The 20,938-nt window shown below is 35.8% G+C and overlaps 1 protein-coding gene across 2 annotated transcripts in view; it reads left to right on the top strand.

Moving 5' to 3' along the window:
- The window catches only part of TMTC1 (transmembrane O-mannosyltransferase targeting cadherins 1), a 404,339-nt gene that overhangs the window by 153,208 nt on the left and 230,193 nt on the right, over positions 1-20,938 (top strand). For both annotated transcript variants that reach the window (XM_036761095.1, XM_036761094.1), the window contains 2 exons: positions 9,205-9,286; positions 12,528-12,631. In XM_036761095.1, the coding sequence (XP_036616990.1) occupies positions 9,205-9,286; positions 12,528-12,631 (186 nt within the window). The remainder of the gene's footprint in view (positions 1-9,204; positions 9,287-12,527; positions 12,632-20,938) is intronic.

Genomic DNA, 20,938 nt, shown 5'->3' with positions numbered 1-20,938 from the left:
ATACACACACACACACACACTCATGTATATAGACAGAAGGCACAGGATCAATTGAATATGAAGAGAGGATATCTAAAAAATAAAATCAAATTAAGGGATGAGAGAGGAATATATTGAGAGAGGGAGAAGGAGAGAGATAGAATGGGGTAAATTATCTCACATAAAGTGGCAAGAAAAAGCAGATGGTTGGAAGGGAAGAAGGGGCAGGTGAGGGGGAATGAGTGAATCTTGCTGTCATTGGATTTGACTTGAGGAGAGAATAACGTACACACTCTATTGGGTATCTTACCCCACAGGAAAGAAGGAGGAAGGGGATTAAAAAAAGGGGGGATTATAGAAGGGACGGCAGATAGGGCGAGGAGGTAATCAAAATCAAACACTTTTGAAAAGGGACAGGGTCAAGGGAGAAAATTGAATAAAGGGGTACAGGATGAGAGGGAGCAAAATATAGTCAGTCTTTTACAACATGAGTATTGTGGAAGGGTTTTGCATAATGATACACGTGTGACCTATGTTGAATTGCTTGCCTTCTTAGTGAGGGTGAGTGGGGAGGGAAGAGGGGAGAGAATTTGGAACTCAAAGTTTTAAAAGCAGATTTTCAAAAAAAAGTTGTCTTTGCATGCAGCTGGGAAATAAGATATATAAGGAATGGGGCATAGAAATGTATCTTGCTCTACAAGAAAGTAAGGGAAAAGGGGATGGGGAATGGGGTGATAGAAGGGAGGGCTGACTGGGGAATAGGGCAATCAGAATGTATGCCATCTTGGAGTGGGACGAGAGTAGAAATGGGGAGAAAATTTGTAATTCAAAATCTTGTGGAAATCAATGCCTAAAACTAAAAATATTAAATAAATTTTAAAAAAAGAAAAAAAAAGATTGCAATCTGGTCTTTTGATAGTTCCAGTATCCTACATATTTAAAAGTATTCCTTTCTTCTTTTATTCTCATTTTCATTATGATATAACTTCCTAATATATTTTGATTATTTTTAATCTTTCTGCTTTTGTTGTGACATTACCTTATTTATTTGCATTCCAATTAGTTTGTAAAACAAATTAATTGTTTTGTTGATCTGATTTTTTGCTCTCTTTTTTTTCCAATATTTAATCAGATTAGGTAAGAATTTATCAATTTTATTACTTGTTTCAAAGAACTAGCTTTGAATTTTATCATTTCTATAATTTTTTTGATTTCCAGCTTATTTCACCTCTCATTTTTAATATCTCCTCATTTGTACTTATTTTGGGTTCACTTACTTTTTTCATTTTTAGTTGTTAAAAATACATACTCACTTCATCAATACTTTATTTTGTTAGTGTGTGTTTTTACATACACTGCTTTAGCCCTATCCCAGAAATTTTGGTTTGTTCTTCTATTATTATAATTTTCTTTTACATAATTATTGTTTCTGTGAGTTATTCTCTGATGAATTCGTTAATTAGGATTTCATTGTTAAATCTCTGTGTGGGTCTGTGTTCTTTGTGGTCCCAGAATTGGCTGTTTTAATTGTGTTACAGTCTGTAAAGGATATGTTTACTATTTTTGTCTTGTAAGCATTTGTTTGTAATATCTTTGCAACCTAATCCATGATCATTTTCTGTAAAAGTCCCTTGGGGTACTGAGAATTATGTATATTCTTTTGTGGTCCCATTTAGAATATGCAGTAAGTTTTTTAGCTCCATTTTCTTCAGCAATTTATTCAGTTCCATGTTTTCCCTTTTTTTCTGTTTTAGTAGACTTATCCAATACTTAACATTAAAGTTTCCTGTTATTACTGTATTACTACCTATCTATTCATATAGCTCAGTTAATGTTTCCCTTATGAATTGTGATATTAAAACTTTTGGAACATATATTTAATATTGATATTGGGTTATTTTCTGTAGTACAGCATAATATAGTTTCATTTTTTATCTTTTTAAATTATTTTCTGTTTGTTTTTGCTTTGTCAGATTGCATGATTGTAATGTCAGACTTTTTGAATTAATTGAATATGTAATTTTTTTCTTCCCGTCTTTCAATTTTATCTTCTATATGTCTTTAATTTTTAACTGTTTCTTGTAAGCTGGTCACATAGTGGAGAGAACACTGGGCATGAAGTCAGGAAGGCCTGAGATCAAATCCAAACTTTGATACTTATTAGCTGTGCAACCCTATGACAGCCACTTAATTTCTGCCTCTGTTTTCTTATCTGTAAAATGGGGATAACAATAAATAGTACATACCTTGCTAGGTTGTTTTGAGGATCAAATGAAATAAAATTTATAAAGAACACTTAACACAGTTGACATATAAATCCTTAATTTTTATTCTTCCTTTGTAAGCAACAGATTATAGGATTTTGTTTTCTTATCCAGTCTGTCACTTTTTTTGGTCTATTTCATTCATATTTGAAATTCTTGGTGTTAGGTTTATATTTTCCTGTACTTGTCTCTAGTATTTTTTAAAGTTATGATTTTCTCCCCTCTTCACTGTGAAGACAGCATTAAGTTTCTTCAGTTATTTTAGCTTAATTTTTTAAAAAGTTGATCCTATTCCCACTTCTTTCTTCCTCTGACTCTGTCTCCCCCTTCTGTTTCTTTCCCCTCTCCATTTGGAGTTTTGCTATTAATTTATTTTTTTTCCTTTTTTATCTCTGTATTATTGAATGGCTATGTTTTTTCATTTGTGGTTAAGCTCAGATTTGCAGGTCAGGTCACCCTGGGCTTCATCCTGAGCTCTGTTGCTCTTAGAAACACATAATTCTATACCTTTTTGTGTTTTCTTGTGTATTATTGTTATTTTTTATAATTGGAGATCTTTCTTCTGGTCATATGTAGAATTTGTTGTTTCTGAATTGAGTTGTTCATAGTTGTCATTTCTCCTTTGAACCACTCAAGAATAGCATGTTGTAGTTCCATGTTCTCCTCAAATTTCAAAAGTCCTTTGTCTCATCAAATGTTCAATTTTTTCACTTTGTTTTGCCATATATATTCATAGATTCCTGAATTTGTTTACTAGATGTGGAGGCCATATCTTCTGCTATTATATTATATCCAATATATTCAACTATTGAATTGCTAGTAGCTTGGTTGATGAGTGGGAGGTGACACTGAGTGAGATTGAGTTAGGTGTTGCTTCATAGAGGGTTTTGTTTTTTTGTTTTTACCTCTTTTTGGTTACATGGTGTCCTAGAACATGGCAACAGCTGAACTTACTTTATTTTTCATCAATAATTTCTGATTTGGAGAGACTTGAGAGGTTGTAAGGATTGGAGAAAATGTCTTGGTCATCTTGTTGGTCATGTGACCTAGTCTTCCTCATTTTTGGGTGGGGGGCTTGTGTTTATATCCATAGCTTGTGATATATAATTTGTGCTTTAAAAGTGCTTATTGAATTGAACTATGGGTATCAGCAATAAAAAGCAATACACAATAAGCATTGAATACATGGTTCAAACTAGAATGTAGGGAAATGAAAAAACTTTCTCAGCTGTGGTGGTCAGAGTTAATTGTATGGAAGAAATGAGATTTGTATTACACTTTAAATGATAAGGAAGAATTTGGTAATCAAAGACAAGGAAGGTATGCATTCTAGGTAGAAAAATATGAACAAAATATGGTGATATGAAATATGTTTAGCGTTTAATAAATAAACTTGTTTAATAAAAGCAGAAAGTTCAGATAAAGGGGTCAGTAAGATCAGATTGGAAAGGTAGACTGAGTCCAAATTTATACCTTATCTTTTAGACAGTGAGAATCCATTAAAGATTTTTTTTATCAGAAGTTATTTCTTCCCATTGTGCTGGTGCATGTATGTTATTCTAACTACAATGGAGATTGAGGCTGGTGGATCTCTTGAGCTCTAGAGATCAGAGCTATGTAGGCTAAGCTGATTGTTGTCCACTCTAAGTCTAGGTACGGTAAGATAAAGAGGGATTAACTAGCCTAGATTGGAAATGGAGGAGGTTAAAGCTTCCATGCCACTCAGTAGTAGTGTAAGGTCTATGAGTCACACATATACTTACAGCCTGGATGAGATAGAGAGAAATAGTCCTTTAAAAATGGTGGAGGAGGTAGAGCTAAGAGGACATATTGGGGGCAGCCACCCAGCTGATTTCTCTCAACTTCTCCTCCAAAGAACTTCAAAATAACACCTCAAATCAAATTTTCAAGCAGCAGAGCCAACAAAAGGTTGGTTTGAGACAATTTTCTGGCCTAAAAAAACTTAAGTGATTGGCAGGAAAAGTCTGCGACAATGGGGTGGAGGTCTATACAGAGCCCACATACACAGCAGTGGCTGCTGCCGCCGCCACAGCAGCAGAAGCTTTGGGAGTTCTCAGCCCAAAGAATGTAAGGGGTCAGACAACTGGTCAGAAAGAGATTAAAGGGGATCCTTTGTTGGCACTGGTTATGTATGGTGCTGATTGACAACTCTATTGCCCATACACAGTTCTGGATCGCTGTTCCAGGTTAGAGAGGAGTACTGGTGGTCAGTCACAAGAGAGTGGGGGCCTGCTTACAGTTCCAAGGCAAAGGGAATGCTAGTATTTGTGGCTCTGGGGGATGAGGGGCCTTTCCTGGGTAAAGATCAGAGTGCAGACCAGGAGAGCAATGACCATACCTCTCCCAGGATCATACCACATTGGAAGCACAGAAAACTTGTAGGACCTCCCCTCCCCCCAAACTAGCTCTGAAAATAGCAGCATTAAAAAGGGACAGTGCCTCCCTACCCACAGGTAAGCAGAACCCAATTTAACTTTATATTTAATTTGAACTTTATATTCAAAGTCAAGAAATAGGCTGGAAAAATGAGAAAACAAAAAAAATTAATTTGGCCATAAAAAGCTACTATGGTGACAGAGAAGATCAAGACACGAGCTCAGAAGAAAATAGTATAAAACCAGCTACAAGCAAAGCCTCAAAGAAAAACGCTAATTCACCACAAGTCCAATAAGAATTCCTGGAAAAGAAAGATAAGAGTTATAGAGGAAATATTGAGAAAAGAAATGAGTGTGATGCAAGAACATTATGAAAAGAGAATTAACAGCTGCATAAAAGAGGCATCAAAATTACTAAAGAAAATAACACTTTAAAAAACAGCACAGGCCAGTAAAAGAGGCACAAAAATCCACTGAAGAAAGAGAAGAACTTGAATGAAAAAAGTACAAAAATTCACTGAAGAAAAGAATTCCTTAAAAAGCAGTATTAGTATTGGCCAAATGTAAAAAGAGGTACAAGATCTCATTAAAGAAAATAATTACTTAAAAATCAGAATTGAGGAAGTGGGAGCCAATGACTCCATGAGATATCAAGAAACTGTAAATCAAAGTCAAAAGAATGAAAAAAATAGAAGAAAATGTGAATTACCTCATCAGAAAAACAACTGACCTGGGAAATAGATCCAGGATAGATAATTTAAGAATTGTTGGACTTCCTGAAGGTCGTGTTCAAAGAAAGAGCCTAGACATCATCTTTCAAGAAATTGTCAAGGAAAACTCTCCTGATATCTAGAAATTGAAAGACCCCTGAAAGAGAATGCAAAATGAAAAATCCTGGGAAAATAGTAGCCAAATTCCAGGGCTACCAGGTCAAAGAGAAAATATTATAAGCATCCAGAAAGAAACGATTTAAATATCATGGAGCCACAGTCAGGATCACACAAGATTTAGTGGCTTCCATGAAACAGAAGTCTTGGAATATGATGTTGCAGAAGGCAAAGGCATTAGTATTACAATCAAGAATAACCTATTCAGCTAAACTGAGTGTAATCCTTCAGGGGAATAAATGGATATTTAATGAAATGGAGGATTTTCTACCATTCCTGATGAAAAGACCAGAGCCAAATAGAAAATTTGAAATTGAAACAGAAGACTCAAGAGAATCATAAAATGGTAAACATGAAATATTTATAGCAGTTCTTTTTGTTGTGGCAAAGAACTGGAAATCGTGAGGATGCCTGTCCTTTGGGGAATGGTTGAAAAAGTTGTGGTATATGATTCTGATGGAATGCTACTGTGAAATGATGTGTTCAACCATCTGAAAAATCATGGGAAGACTTGCATGAAATAATGAAGAGTGAAATGAGCAGAACCAAGAGAACATTGTATACATTAACAACAGTATTGTTTTAAGAACATCTTTGAGTGACACAATTGCTTTTGACTATCATAAATACCCAAATTAAAATAAAGGACATATGAAAGAAGATGATGTCTACACCTAGAGAAAGAAATGATTAGTATAAGTATGGATAGAATGATTTTACATATATATACATATGTAGATGTGTGCATACATATGCATGCACAAGTATATGTACATATACACACATATATGTACATATACACACACACATATATATATATATATACACATGCACACACATCTTTGTGTCTAATGGTAGCCATCTCTAGGATGTGGTGAGGAGAAGGGAAGAAAAAAAAGCAAGTTATATGATAACTATATATTTAAAAGAAATAGTAAGTTGTTTATAATAGATTTGTAGTTTCATGTACAATCATCTTTTTTTCTATTGTACTATATTATATGCTTGTTTTATTTCTTAAGTTCAGAATAAAATATGTTAAATTTTAAAAAGGCAAACATGAAAGAGTAATCATATGAGACTCAACAAATTTAAACTGTTTACATTCCTACATGGGAAGATGATACATGTAACTCTTAAGAACTTTATCATTATTAGGGCAGTTAAAAGGAGTTTGCATAGACACAGGGTATAGGGATGAGTCGATTATGTTGGAATGATCTCTAAAAAAATGAAGGGGTGAGAAAGAGGGATGCACTCAAAGAAGGGAGAAAGGAGGAGTAGAATGGGGCAAATTTTCTCACCTAAAAGAGGTGTGCAAGGAAAACCTTTTGCAACAGAGGAAAATGGGGCAGGGGGAGCAGGCAATGCTTGAACCTCACTTTCATTTGAAGTGGCTCCAAAGGGAAGAATATATATACTCAGTTGTGCATAGAAATGTAATTTGTCCAATAGGGAAATAAGAAGGAAGGGCATAAGAGAAAGGGTGGGGGTGTTGATAAAAAAGAAAGTGAATTAAGGGAAGCAGTGGTTACAAGCAAAATAGACTTTTAGGGAGGGACAAGATGAAAAGAAAGAGAAAGAAACAGAAGAAAACAGGATGGAAGGAAATGTACATTAAGCAAAACTGTGAATGTGAATGGTGTGAGCTCATCCATAAAATGGAAGTAGATAGAATAGATTAAAAAACAAAAATTCACTGAAGAAAAGAATTCCTTAAAAAGCAGTATTAGTATTGGCCAAATGTGAAAAGAGGTACAAGATCTCATTAAAGAAAATAATTACTTAAAAATCAGAATTGAGGAAGTGATCTTCTCTGTCCCCATAGTAGCTTTTTATGGCCAAATTAATTTTTTTTGTTTTCTCATTTTTCCAGCCTATTTCTCGACTTTGAATATAAAGTTCAAATTAAATACAAAGTTAAATTGGGTTCTGCTTACCTGTGGGTAGGGAGGCACTGTCCCACACATGAGACTTTTTAATGCTGCTATTTTCAGAGCTGGTTTGGGGGGAGGGGAGGTCCTACAAGTTTTTTGTGCTTCCAAACAATATGTTTTTTTATGTTGTTTATGTTGTTTACAAGAGACAACTTAGAATAGAAAAACACAGGTTAAAATAAACGGCTGGAGCAGAATCTAATATGCTTTAGCTGAAGTAAAAAAGGCAGGGGTTGCAATCATGATGTCACACAAAGCAAAAACAGAAAGAGACTTAATTGCAAGAGACAATCAGATAACTACATTATGTGAAAAGGTACCAAAGACAATGAAAAAATATCAAAAAAAATTTGCAGCAAGTTTCTCTGGCAAAAGCTTCATTTCTCAAATATATACTGAGTCAAATTTATAAAAATAAAGCCCATTCTTCAGTTGATAAATGATCAAAGGATATGAACAGACAATTTTCTGAAGAAGAAATCAAAGGTATCTATAGTCATGAAAAATGCTTTAAATCGCTATTGATTAGAGAAAGGCAAATTAAAACAACTCTGAGGTACCACCTCACATCTATCAGAAATGACAAGTGTTAGAAGGGGTGAGGGAAAAATAGGTACACTAATGAACTGCTGGTGAAGTAGTGAACTGGTTTAGCTATTCTGGAAAACAATTTGAAACTGTGCCCAAAGAACTATAAACCATGCATACCCTTTGCCCCAGTAATACCACTTCTAAATCTGTACCCCAAAGAAATCAAAGAAAAAGGAAAAGGACCTATATGTACAAAAATATTTATAGCAGTTCTTTTTGTGGTGAAAAAGAACTGGAAGTTGACAGGATGCTGATCAGTTGGGGAATGGCTGAAATTTTGTGGCATACGATTGTGATGGAGTACCTTTGTGCTATAAGAAATGGCCAGGCGAGTGGTTTCAGAAAAACATGGGAAAAGCATGAACTGATGCAAAGTGAAGTGAGAACTGTGAGATTGTGTTGTGCACTAGTAACAGCAATGTTCTAATAATGATTAACTATGGAAGATTTGACTACTTAAGGCAATACAATGATGCAAGACAATTCCAAAGGACTCATGATGAAAAAACGCTATCTCTTGAGGGAGAACTGATGAGCTCTGAATGAAAATTAAAGTATAATTTTCTCATTTTCTTTATTTTTCTTGCTTTTTTGAAATATGGCTAATATAGAAATATATTTTGAATGATTTCACAGGTATAATTGATATCATATTGCTTGTCTTCTCAGTGAGTGGGGTAGGAAGTGAGAGATATGGGTGAAGGTTGAGTCCCATTAAGTATTAAATTAGGGGCTGCCAATGGCCAATTCCTGGGTTGGTTTTTCTTAAGGAATTTCTGAAGGGGGCCTGAGGACAAGTTGCTTTTCTATACCCATTTTCCTGTCCATTTGTCAGATGGGTGAGTTACCTTCATCTTGCTGGCCTCTCCCCAGGCCTCTCACAGCCTCCCAGAAGAGCAGGGCATGCCCCACAGGTTGCAGAAATAGTCAGGCCATGGACCAAGTAAAAGGGGAAGTGCATGGAGAGTCTGGGCATCTTGTAAGACATAGTGTACAATAGTACAGTAGTGTATTATGCATAGTGTACAATAATATAAGCTAGTGTTAAAGGATCACATGAGCATTGTTTATGCTATAATCACATTCATAATGAAAATAAAATGAATAGCAATTATCCTAGAAAATATCCTTTTTTTCCCTCCTGTTTCAGGTACCTGCCTGCTAATAGCGATCAGAATTTACTGTGTGTCACAAGGCCATTTTTGAAAAGAGCTGCTTTGGTCATAAGCTATGTAAGTACAGAAATGCTTTTGAGTTATCTAACAATGAATGTCTTCCCATACAGCTTTGTCCAGAGATTGCAGCAATGTTACTCAACAGGATTAGTCATAGAAGCTAGAAATTAAAAACAATGTGTGAATGTTTTTATGTTTTAGAGTAAAAGTTACAAAGCACGTTAAAAGATTTCAGTAAGAATTTGTATCTTCAATTAATATATCAAGATGATTCTTTCCCCCAAGTATAAAGAATATATTCTGCAAGCAAAGGATCACTTAATTACCCCGAAAAGAATGCTATAAAAATTGAAATACTATGTAGGCAGGTTTGAAAAAAAAAGTCTATGCAGAACTAGAGACAAGAAAATTCAGCAGAGACTATATTAGTACAAGATACCGTTAGATTCAGGAGTGATTTTTCTGGGAGTTTTTAGTTTGTGCAATTTATATTGCATTAATTCAATGATAACAACAGTTACACAACATTAATCATTCCATTATACTGACTTTTGGATGCGTATTTTATTGCTCCTTTTTAGGTTTCATTTGTTAGAATCCTTCCCTTCCCCACAGTACTTTAAGTAAAAGCATTTTTTCCAGGAGTTTTCCCTGAGGGGCATCTAGGTTGCACAATGGATAGATCATCAGTCCTGGAGTCAGCAGGACCAGAGTTCAAATCTGGCCTCAGACAGTAACTGTGTGACCCTTGTCAAGCCATTTAACTCCAGTTGCCTCAAAAAAAAATTCCTTTTCCCTGCCAATTATATAGTTTACATATACTATTAAATGAAATTTAAATCCTTAAAGACAATCTGAAACTCTGCCAAATACCCTAAATTTGCCAATTCACCCTAAAGCTCAGTGTATTCATAATTTTATACTGTATAGAAAATTTGTTACACTCACTCTGTAACTTCTGCAATGCTTTTGAATCTTGCTGTAAATTCCTCATTTTGTTTTAAAATTTAGATTTGCTTTTGTAAAATACATCTATGCTATTTGTCTTAAAAATCAGAACCAAATAGGCTTTATTCAAGAAAAGTACTCCCATTGACTTTAATAGTATCACATACATAAGGAAACAGAAGTTATAATTTCATGGACCTTCATAAGTCAGAATTCATTAGAATGAAATGTTACTCTGACCTGTGTAAAACTCAGGCTAACTACCTTAATATAATTCTAGAACATGATAGTAAAATCTAAAAGATAAAAAGAGGGAATACTTTCTTTGTTGTAAAAAAAATCACTATTATTTGGTTTAGGACAATTAAATATTGAAAGCTTTGAGATTCAGGAGATAAGAGGTTGATATAGCTATTTTAAAATGTTCATAAGAATTTATATTCAGTTCAATTAAGGAAAAATTTAGTAAGTGTCTACTAACTTCCAGGTCCTATAGAGCTTATAATATAATAGTGATACTAAGTCATGTACATGTTGTGCTTGGGGGAACTCTTTCCCCCAGCTCATAGGGCAGGTCCTCCAGAGATGACTACCCCAAGTTCAATTGTCTGTTGATCTGAATCCACTAGAATTATAGCTCATGAGCCCCTATCAATGTATTTATAAGCCATGTTATAGGATTAATTTGAAGCAAAGACATTTAATGAGATGATGTAATAAGAAAGGCCACAATAAAGCATATTCCCCACAAATCTGGGATATAGTCTTGCACAAATAATTCATCATTGGGAGGGGGGCCAAATGTATGAGAACATGTATGGCCAGGTGGCATGCATCATGGGGAAACTCATGTCTCTGATTTCATCCGGCCACTGAAGCCTTGTAAAATTATTGTGTTGCTCTAACTGCTTACCTTTTATCCTCTTCATTGGGCAACCTCCATCTAACACATAGTCTTTGTCAGATGTTGCTCTTCTAGACACACAGCTTTCAACAGATGCTGCTGTGCCAGGAATGTGGTCTCTGCTTGAATGGTATTCCCTTGAATATATCTCCATCAGCAAACTTGGATTATACTCTTTTGGACACTTGGTCTCTGGTAGATGCCATCAGGTTCCCACTGGACGCATGTCTGTGGAGCTTCTCTTTGCTCTAGCATATGGCTTTCACTGAAATATTTGGTAACAATGCTTTCTCTTTTTCATGGAGAATGGACTTTGCCAAACTCTTTGACAGTTAATAAGATCAAGTCTTTTAAAAACACTATTATCCTACCCTTAGTCATAAAAATATGAACAGCCTTTCCTTGTGGCTTGGGGAATGTTCCTTGCTCTCTTTCTTCACATAGGGGCCTGTCAGTTCCTTTCCAGAGTCTTGGATAGAAGACTTTTCATCTCTACCAATACTCTTTTTCTGGTATGCCAAGGTCATTAGGACACAGCTAATATCTTGAGGCTTCATATTTTATTTGGATTGAACTTTTAAATTATAATCTTGAAACTCTATGGGTGACTTAATTCTGTATTAAGATGAATATTTCATATACTTACAAATTTTAATCCCTAAAGACTGGGCTCATCTAGTTAATGTCTATTTGCTTAGCAACTGCCAAATAGCTCTAGGGTTTGGGAAACTCGTGTCTTTTCAATTCCATATCTCTTCTGCTTGCCTATCCAGAGGAGTAGGCCAGAAAAGGCACAAAGACAAAAAAAAAGCTCAGGGGGCAAAGTCATTGTCTCTTCTATCTGCCTAATTATTAACCGACCTTTTTATACCAACAAAGTCAGCCAGAGCTTAAAGGAACTATGCATTTACTTTTAAATGCACAAATAATTATGATATAAGACAGAATGTGACATGTGCTATCGAGAGACCCAGATTAAGTCTTATTAGCTGAGGGGATGGGAGAAGGAAGTAGCACCTAAGCTGGGCCTTAAATGAAGACTCACTTTATAGTAGGCAGAGATGAGGAAGGAGTATATTCTAAGTATGACAGTTAGCCTATGCAAATATACAAAAATGAGAGAAAGAAGGATGGGCTTAGGTGTTAGGTGGTGGTGCAGATTAGTCAGAATTTTGAATAGTATGTTATGGGAAGTTATTTGATATCAGTCTGAAAAATGGTAAGTTGGATCCAGAGGACCTCAAATGAGAAGTTTTCCTTTGGTTCTTGTGACTGCATTCTATGCTGCTCTTCTTTTCTCTTGTACTCTTTCCATTGACTTTTAACATTTGTACTTTTAAAGTGCTTTTTGTAAGAATTGCATATAAAACTTAAAAATATGTATCTGTAAACCTTCTTGAAGTACCTCCAGTGGCCTAACACAATCAAATTTCTTTCCTCCCAAAGGTGATTGTGACTTTATATTTCCGTATGTGGATAATGGGAGGATCCATGCCATTGTTCTCAGAGCAGGATAATCCAGCTTCATTTTCACCTTACATTCTTACAAGGTACAGTGGAAATAACCAAAGAATCTAAATTTATATATTCCACCTTCCTAAGTTTTGCTTTCAGATTTGTTGTATGATCACTTGCTGTCTTAAACTTAACTAAATTGTTGATTTTCTCTCTAAACAATGACCCTATTAATTAAAAGGCCAGCGAAAAAAAGAAGGTGCAGTTTTTTGTAAATGGTGAAATAATAGTAGCATTGTCATTGTTATAACAAAACAAATCTTAGATATTCAATTTTTAAAATCTGGTTGTGATTACCCAGTCATTCAAGCATTTATTAAGTGCTTACTATATGCCAGAACTACGCTAAGTATTCTGAATACAAAGAAAGGCAAAGCCTTGGAAATGAAGAGAGAATGGATTCCAGTCATAGAGAAGAGCCAATGAAAATGTCAATCAGAAGGTGAGTTTTCTGTGTAAGGTCCAGTAAAGGAGGCCAAGGTAAGTGGATCATAGAGTATATGGAAGGAAGTAAAGTGTAAGAAGCCTGGAAATATAAGAAGGTGCCATGTTATCAAGGGCTTTAAAGTTCAAACATAGGATTTCATGTTTGATTCTGGAGGTAATAGGACACTGGAGTTTATTGAATAGAGAAGTGACCATGGTCAGATATATGCTTTAGGTAAATCACTTTGATAGCTGAATGGAAGATAGACTGGAGTGATAGTAATGTTGTCTATCCTCTGTTCTCAAAGACCAATGATATCAGGAAGGTGGTGCAATGATTTGCAAGTGAATTGGATTTAAGTGTGTGAGAGCTGTACAAATTTACCAGCCACCATCTGGGAAGAAAGAAAAGGAAGGAAGGGAGGGAGGAAGGAAGGAGGGAAGGACGGGCCTGTGTTGCCCAACTAGAACTGGCCAGTTGGATCCCCAGTGAGGCAGCTTGGACTACTCGCAGGTTGTGGTTTGTCCTTCATTCTCAAAGAGGACCATGACATCAGAAAGGTGATGCCATGACTTACAAGTGAATGGGATTTAAGTGAGGGAGGACTGTGCAAAGTCACTAGCCTCACCCACTCCTCCTGAGCCATCTGGGTCCAGTGCAGGATATAGGTCAGTTTCACTTGGTTATTATTTGGGCCCTGATGGCTCAGAGTGGGTGTAAATAGAGAGAAAACATAAGAATAATCGGACTACCTGAAAGCTGTGGTCAAAAAAAGAATCTTGATACAGGTACACAAGAAATAAAGAAAATTGTCCTGAAGCCTTAGAACAAGAGGGGAAAGTAGAAATAGAAAAAAATCCACCAATCACCCTCTGAAAGATACCCTATGAGGAAAACCCACAGGAACATTATAGTCAAATTCCAAAACCCCCAGCTCAAAGATAAAACAGTATTACCTACAAGAAAAAAAAAACAATTTAAATATGGTGGTGTGACAATTAGAATCACACAAGACCTAGCAGTGGTGACACTGGTCTTGGAACACTATATATTGAAGGGCTGAAGAACTGGGGTTCTGGCTGAAAATATCATACCCAGCAAAGCTAAGCATAATCTTGAATGAAAAAAAAGACAGTGTCACTTTCAGGACTTTGTTAAAAAACAAACAGACCTGAACTCAACAGAAGAGTTGACATACAAAAGCCAAGAGAAATTTAAGGTACATACTAAGGAATAATTACAAGGGACTCAATAAGGACAGGCTATTTACTTTTTATAAGTGAAAAATATAAAACATATATCTAAGATTGTTATTAGTAATTGGGTAGTTCATAAGAAAGATTGGTTAGACCTGAGTATGGTATGACTTTAAATATTAAAACTATTTAGGAACAGTTAAAATGAGTAATTTTTTTAATACAAATGAGGTATGAAAGGAAGAACTGACACAGAGGAATTAGATGGGGGAGGAGGGCTGTTAGTTCTGGAACCTACTTTCATTGGGAATGGGTTCAAGAGGGAACAATACATGTTTATCTAGAAGAATATAAAAGTCTTCTAAATTCAGAAAGAAATAAAACGCAAAAGGATAGGGAGGGGGAAGAGGATAAGGGAGGGATCTCTAGTGGGGATGGTGTGGGAATAGGTTAAGGGGGGTGTAGAAGGGTCTTTAGATTAATGGGAATGACAGGATAATGGAGGGATCCTTGGGAGGATAAGGGAGAGATCTTTAGAGGGGAGGGTGAGGGAATAGGTCAAAGGGGGGAGTATAAAAGGGTGTTTAGATTTATGAGAATGGGGAATAAGGGACAGCTCTTTGAAGGGAGGGGTAGGATAAATAATAGGAGGGCAAGGTAGCAGGTAGAAGTGAAGTAGAGGAGTCAGGAAGGAAAGGAAATAAGAGATATGCACAAACTTAAAACAAAGATCAGGAGCAGAATTTGTTAGGGAAAGTATATGTTTATATATGTATGTGCTTATGCATATATGTATGTATGTATGTATGTATATATATGAATATATCCATGCATAATTATAGCCTTCTTGGGAGGAAGGGGAAAAGTAAGCAAAGAAAAGATGGATGGCTCTCAACACAATGCATAGTATTTTTTACATAGACTTTCTCAAAATGGAAATTTATTGCTATATATTTTGAATCCTCTCTTATGTTCTGCTGTGCACATGACATTTTTTTGTCTTTCCTTATTTTGTATTTAAGTTTTGATATTTGAGTTTATGATATGTTTCTTTTTCTTATTGTGAATTTAAGTTTTAGAAAAATAAAATTAAAAAAAAAGAAAAGGCCATTAGGTTTGGCAATTAGATTATTGGTAACTTTGAAAAGAAGAGTTTCAGTTGAATGATGAGGTCAGAAGTCAGACTGCCAAGAGGTGAATTAATGAGAAGATAGAAAGTTGAGGCCCAGATGATAAGATGGCCCTCTCAAGGAGTTTAGCCATGAAAGAGAGGGGACAGATGTTATTAAGCTTTTTTTATTTCCCTGTTAGGTGACATTCTTATTGTAACAATTGGTTTTAATAAATCAATCAATAAATAATTATTAAATTTCTACTATATGTCAAGTAGTGGGAGTACAGTGACAAAAGCTAAGGAGTCCCTGCTCTCAAAGAGGCTTTCTCTTTTTAGCTAGAAAGGGAAGGAGAAATTTATAAGGATAGCTAGCAGAGGAGATGGATTAAGTGAGTTTTTTTAAAGATGAGAAAAGATAGGGGCATTTTTATAGGTAATAGGGAAGCAGCCAGTGGATATAGAGAGATTAAAGATTAGTGAGATGGGGTGGATGATAGAGGGGGCAATTTACCAGAAAAGATGAAATGGAATGGGATCATTTGTGCAAGTAGAGTGGTTTATTATGTCAGGGAAAAGGGTCATTTCTTCATATGAGACAGGATTGCATAGTGTGAATTGAGGAGGGAAGAAGGAGATTTCAACAAATGTAATGAGGACACCATGGAAGGAGCTATGAAATCTTTCTTTGCTATTTGTGTTCAACAGAGTAGTATTTTGTGCCCTTTTTTTCTTCTTCAATTTTAATATTTTATTTTTCCTCAATTATATGTAAAGACAATGTGTAACCTTTTTTTTTTTTTACAATTTTGAGTTCCAAATTCTCTCCCATGCTTCTTCCTCAATGAGAAGACAAGCAATTTTATATAGGTTATACATGTGCAGTCATGTAAAACATTTCCATATTAGTCATGCTGTCAAAGACAATAGAAAAAAACCCAAGAAAATAAAGTAGAAAAACAATATTCATTGATCTGTATTCAAGTCACATTAGTTCTTTCTCTGAAGGTTGATAGCATTTTTCATCATAGGTTCTTCAGAATTATCTTGGATCTTTGTATTGCTGACAGTGGCTAAGTCATTCACAGTTGATCATACTTTGGTTTTATCAAAGAGTAGATTGCTATAGTCTGACTACTGTGTCTTATGTACCTAACCTATTCCACTCTGCTCCGCCACTCTGTTTCTTAGCCAGTACCAAGTAGTTTTGATGACTGCTGCTTTATAGTACAGTTTAGTATCTGATATGACTAGGCTACCTTCCCTAGCATTTGTTTTCATTAATTCCCTAGATATTCTGGACCTCTTATTCTTCCAGACGAATTTTGTTGTTATTTTATCCAGCTCTGTAAAACAACTTTTTGGTAGTTCGGTTGGTATGGCACTGAATAAGCAAATTAATTTAGGTAAAATTGTCATTTTTATTATATTAACTCAGCTTAACTACAAGCAACTGATGTTTTTCCATTTATTTAGATCTGACTTTATTTGTGTGAAAAGTGTTTTGTAATTGTGTTCATATAGGTCCTGGGTTTGTCCTGGCAAGTAGACTCCCGAATATTTTATAGCATCTACAGAAACTTTAAATGGAATTTCTCTTTCTATCTCTTGCTGTTGGGCTTTGTTAGTAGAGTATAGGAATGCCTAGCATTTATGTGGGTTCATTTTATATCCTGCAACTTTGCTAAAGTTGTTTATTATTTCAAAGTGTTTTTTCACTTGATTCTCTAGAATTCTCTAAGTAAATTATCATATCGTCTACAAAAAGGGATAATTTAGTTTCTTCTTTGCCTGTTCTAATTCCTTCAATTTCTTTTTCTTCTCTTATTGCTACAGCTAACATTTCTAGTACCAAATTGAAGGATAGGGGTAATAATGGACAGCCTAGTGTTTCAATAATTCAGCTAGCAGCTGCTGTGGGGATGAAAAACCCACACAAGCCTAACAACGAAAACACTGCTAGCCCAGGTTCTTTTGATCTGCTTTACTAAGGAAAGCAACGTTAAGGGGTTAACAATCTTGCTTTAATCCAACATACAAATATCATTCACTCAGCTCAGGGGGAAAAGCCAGCACCCTGAGCTTCAGAGCAAATACAAACAGAGCAAATAAACACAAATCAACAGATAAATTTTTGTCCGACAAAATCACAACATACAGTTACCAGAAAAGCATCAACATCTGGGTTTTCTTCAAAGCCAGGGAGCTCATAACAACGGCTTGCCTAGAGTCACGCACCACTCCTACTGTGGCTCAGAGCTCCAAAAGAGAAAGCCAACCTCTGGGTTTATATATTTGTTCAGGATCAAAGGTGAGTCACACTTGCAACTCACCCACGTGACCTAAAATCGTCACAAAAATGCGACTTAAACCCACGTGGTCTAAAAGCCTCTGATGTCACAAACATGTCACTCAAACCTGTGTAAACTAGGCTTTCCCTTGAGACAAGGAGGTCATCAAGGACTCCTAATTTAATCAAGGAAACAAAGGCCAAACTCTTCAAGGGCACTTGGTTGAATAAGTGCTAAGAGCCCATCTTGATTCTCAATACACCTGGTCAGTGGATTATTTTGATTTTCATTTTACCCTGTGACTCTAGGATATCTGTGCAATTTTCCTTGATAATTTCTTTAATAATGATGTCTAGGCTCTTTTTTATTGTGTGTGGGATGAAAGAGCCTCACCAATTAAAAAAGGTTAATTTTTAATAAGGAGCCATCTCAGGGTGGGAACAGAAATAAAATTTTATTCGATTCTCATGAGAATAGGGCATCCTCTGCCAGAACAGAGCTAGCAAGGGAGGCAAAGGCACAAGAAACAAAGTACCAATGATTATACCTAATGCAAGAGAATTCCCACCCGCCTCTGACCCTTCTCACCATTGGCTGGGAGACAGGCTTACAATCTGAGCACAAAAACCTAGACAAAGAACCGGGAAATCAAGGCACAGAAATTCCAATTCCCATTCCCTTAGTTAATGATTACAACTGAGGTGACATCTATAAATCTAAAGAAGGAGAATAAGATAAGAGGAGGGGGAGACCCTCTCCATTCTTTTACAATACTTTTACAGTAAAGGAAAGCAGGTCACAATGATCCTATTCTTACTTAGTAAATCTTTGAACCAGAACCAGAAGAAAGAACAAAAAGTTTCAGGAGAGAAAAAAAAGAGACTTTCCCAGAAGCTGAGTAATCAGACTCTCACAGCCTCAGAATTTTTCCACTTCCCCATTTCCCCATTTCTTGATTTTTAAACATTTCTAAGTATAGATATGAATAGATATAGATATATATTTATACATATATATTCCCTGTGAAGTCTTCATGTTTTATTTTCTTACTACCTCACACATTGTGGCTTTCAGGTAGTTGAATAATTCTTAAATCTTTCCTGGATCTATTTCCAGATCAGTTGTTTTTTCAATGAGATATTTCACATTTTCTTTTATTTTTTTTCATTTTTGATTTTGTTTCATTGCTTCTTGATGTCTCATGGAATCATTAGCTTCCACTTGCCCAGCTCTAGTTTTCCAGGAATTATTTTCTTTAGTGAGGTTTTGTGCCTTCTTTTCCATTTAGCCAATTCTACTTTTTAGGGATTTATTTTCTTCAGTGATTTTTTCGTATAACTTTTTCCATTTGGCCAATTCTGCTTTTTAAAGAATTCTCTTCATTGGATTTTTGTGCCTCTTTTACCATTTGACCTATTCTGTGTTATTTTTTTTCTTGCAGCACTCATTTCTTTTCTTAAATTTTCCTCTACCTCCTTTATTTGACTCTTAACATCCTTTTTTGTACTCTTCAGGTGTTCTTTTTGGGCTGGAGACCAATTAACATTTTTCTTTGAGGCTTTTGCACATGCCCGGTTTGACATTGTTGTCTTCTTCTGAGTTTGTGTTTTGATTTTCCTGTCTCCATAGTAACTCGATGATCAGCTTCTTTTTTTGTTACTTTTTCATTTTTCTAGCCTATTTCTTGACTTTTTACTTAATGTTAAATTTTGCATCTACTCCTGGGGACACTGTCTGAAGCTTCAGGTGTTTTGTTCTGTTATTTTCAGACTTAGTCTTGGGAGGTCTGTAAATTTTCAGTTTTTCCTTATAGAAAGAAATGGTCATTGTTCTCTTATTCTGTACTCTGATCTGTGAGCAACCACAAGAATTTTTTCTTACTTGGAACTGTTACCAGAGCCTAATTTCCTCGAGGTCAGGAGCCACAGCTCTAGTGTGCTAGTGTTCCTCCTTTCTCTAGGACTATGTCCCAGAAGTGAGTATGGGCAATGCAGTTGAGTCCTGCACCCAATGCCAGCAAAAGATCCATTGTAATCTCCTTCTGACCAGCTGCCAAATCCTTTTAACATATCTGGACTGTAAGTTGCTCCCATAGTTTCACTTGCCTCCAAGACCTGCTGCAGCTTGCATCAAGGCTAGGGGCCTTACTGCTGGCTTGGGTCAGGGCTCAGGGTTTCACTGCTGACTGGCTGCACATTGTATGCACTAAACTGTATTCCTTTCTTACCCTAATGAGACAGACCTTTCCTGCCAACCTTCTAAATTTTCTTGTGCTGGGATATTGTTTCACCTTGTCCTTTTGTTGGTTATTTTTTCTGCTCCAGAATTTGTTTTGAGGCATTATTTTAAATTTGTTTGAAGGAGAATTTGGGAGAGGTTGGGTGAGTCCTTTCCTTTACTCTGCTATCTTGGGTCCAATTCCCCTGTGCCCACTCTTGACATAGATCCTGTGTGTCTGAGGGGATTTTTCTTTATATACACTTTTTTTTTACTAGACCACCTTAGTAAGTACCCCTTTTACAATTTATAATTAACTTTTTATAGTTGCAAAGAACTGGAAATAAAGTAGATTGGGGAATAGCTGGAAGACTTATATGATTAGTGACTTCAGCATCTCCAAATATATTGATGTTTAGCAACTTCATCTATGTAATTTCTGAGTACAGTGGATAAAGTACTATGCCTGAATTCAAATGTGGCTTCAATAACTTACTAGCTGTGTGACCTTGGTTAAGTCATTTAACCTCTGCTTAAGTTTCCTTAACTGTACAATGGGGATAATAAGAGCATCTACCACTTAGGGATATTATGAGGATAAAACGAAATAGCCATGCACAGTGCCTGGAACATAGTAGGTACTATCTAAATGACTGTTTGTTGTTGTTTGTAGGTACTTTTTTTTGTCTGTGGTCCTTTTATCAAGATGTATTTTCCTTCCTTGTCTCTTTTTTCTTTTTTTTAAATTTATTTAATATATTTAGTTTTCAGCATTGATTTTGACAAGAGTTTGAATTACAAATTTTCTCCCCATTTCTACCCTCCCCCACACTCCAAGATGGCGTATATTCTGGTTGCCCTGTTCCCCAGTCAGCCCTCCCTTCTTTCACCCCCATCCCCTCCCATCCCCTTTTCCCTTCCTTTCTTATAGGGCAAGATAAATTTCAACGCTGCATTGCCTGTGTATCTTATTTTCTAGTTGCATGCAAAAACATTTTTTTTGTTTTTGGACATCTGTTTCTAAAACTTTGAGTTCCAAATTCTCTCCCCTCTTCCCTTCCCATCCACCCTCCCTAAGAAGTGGAGCAATTCAACATAGG

This window comes from Trichosurus vulpecula, chromosome 5 (genome assembly GCF_011100635.1).
Source record: "Trichosurus vulpecula isolate mTriVul1 chromosome 5, mTriVul1.pri, whole genome shotgun sequence".
Taxonomy (NCBI): Eukaryota; Metazoa; Chordata; class Mammalia; order Diprotodontia; family Phalangeridae; genus Trichosurus; species Trichosurus vulpecula.
This window is presented reverse-complemented; position numbering and strand designations above follow the sequence as displayed.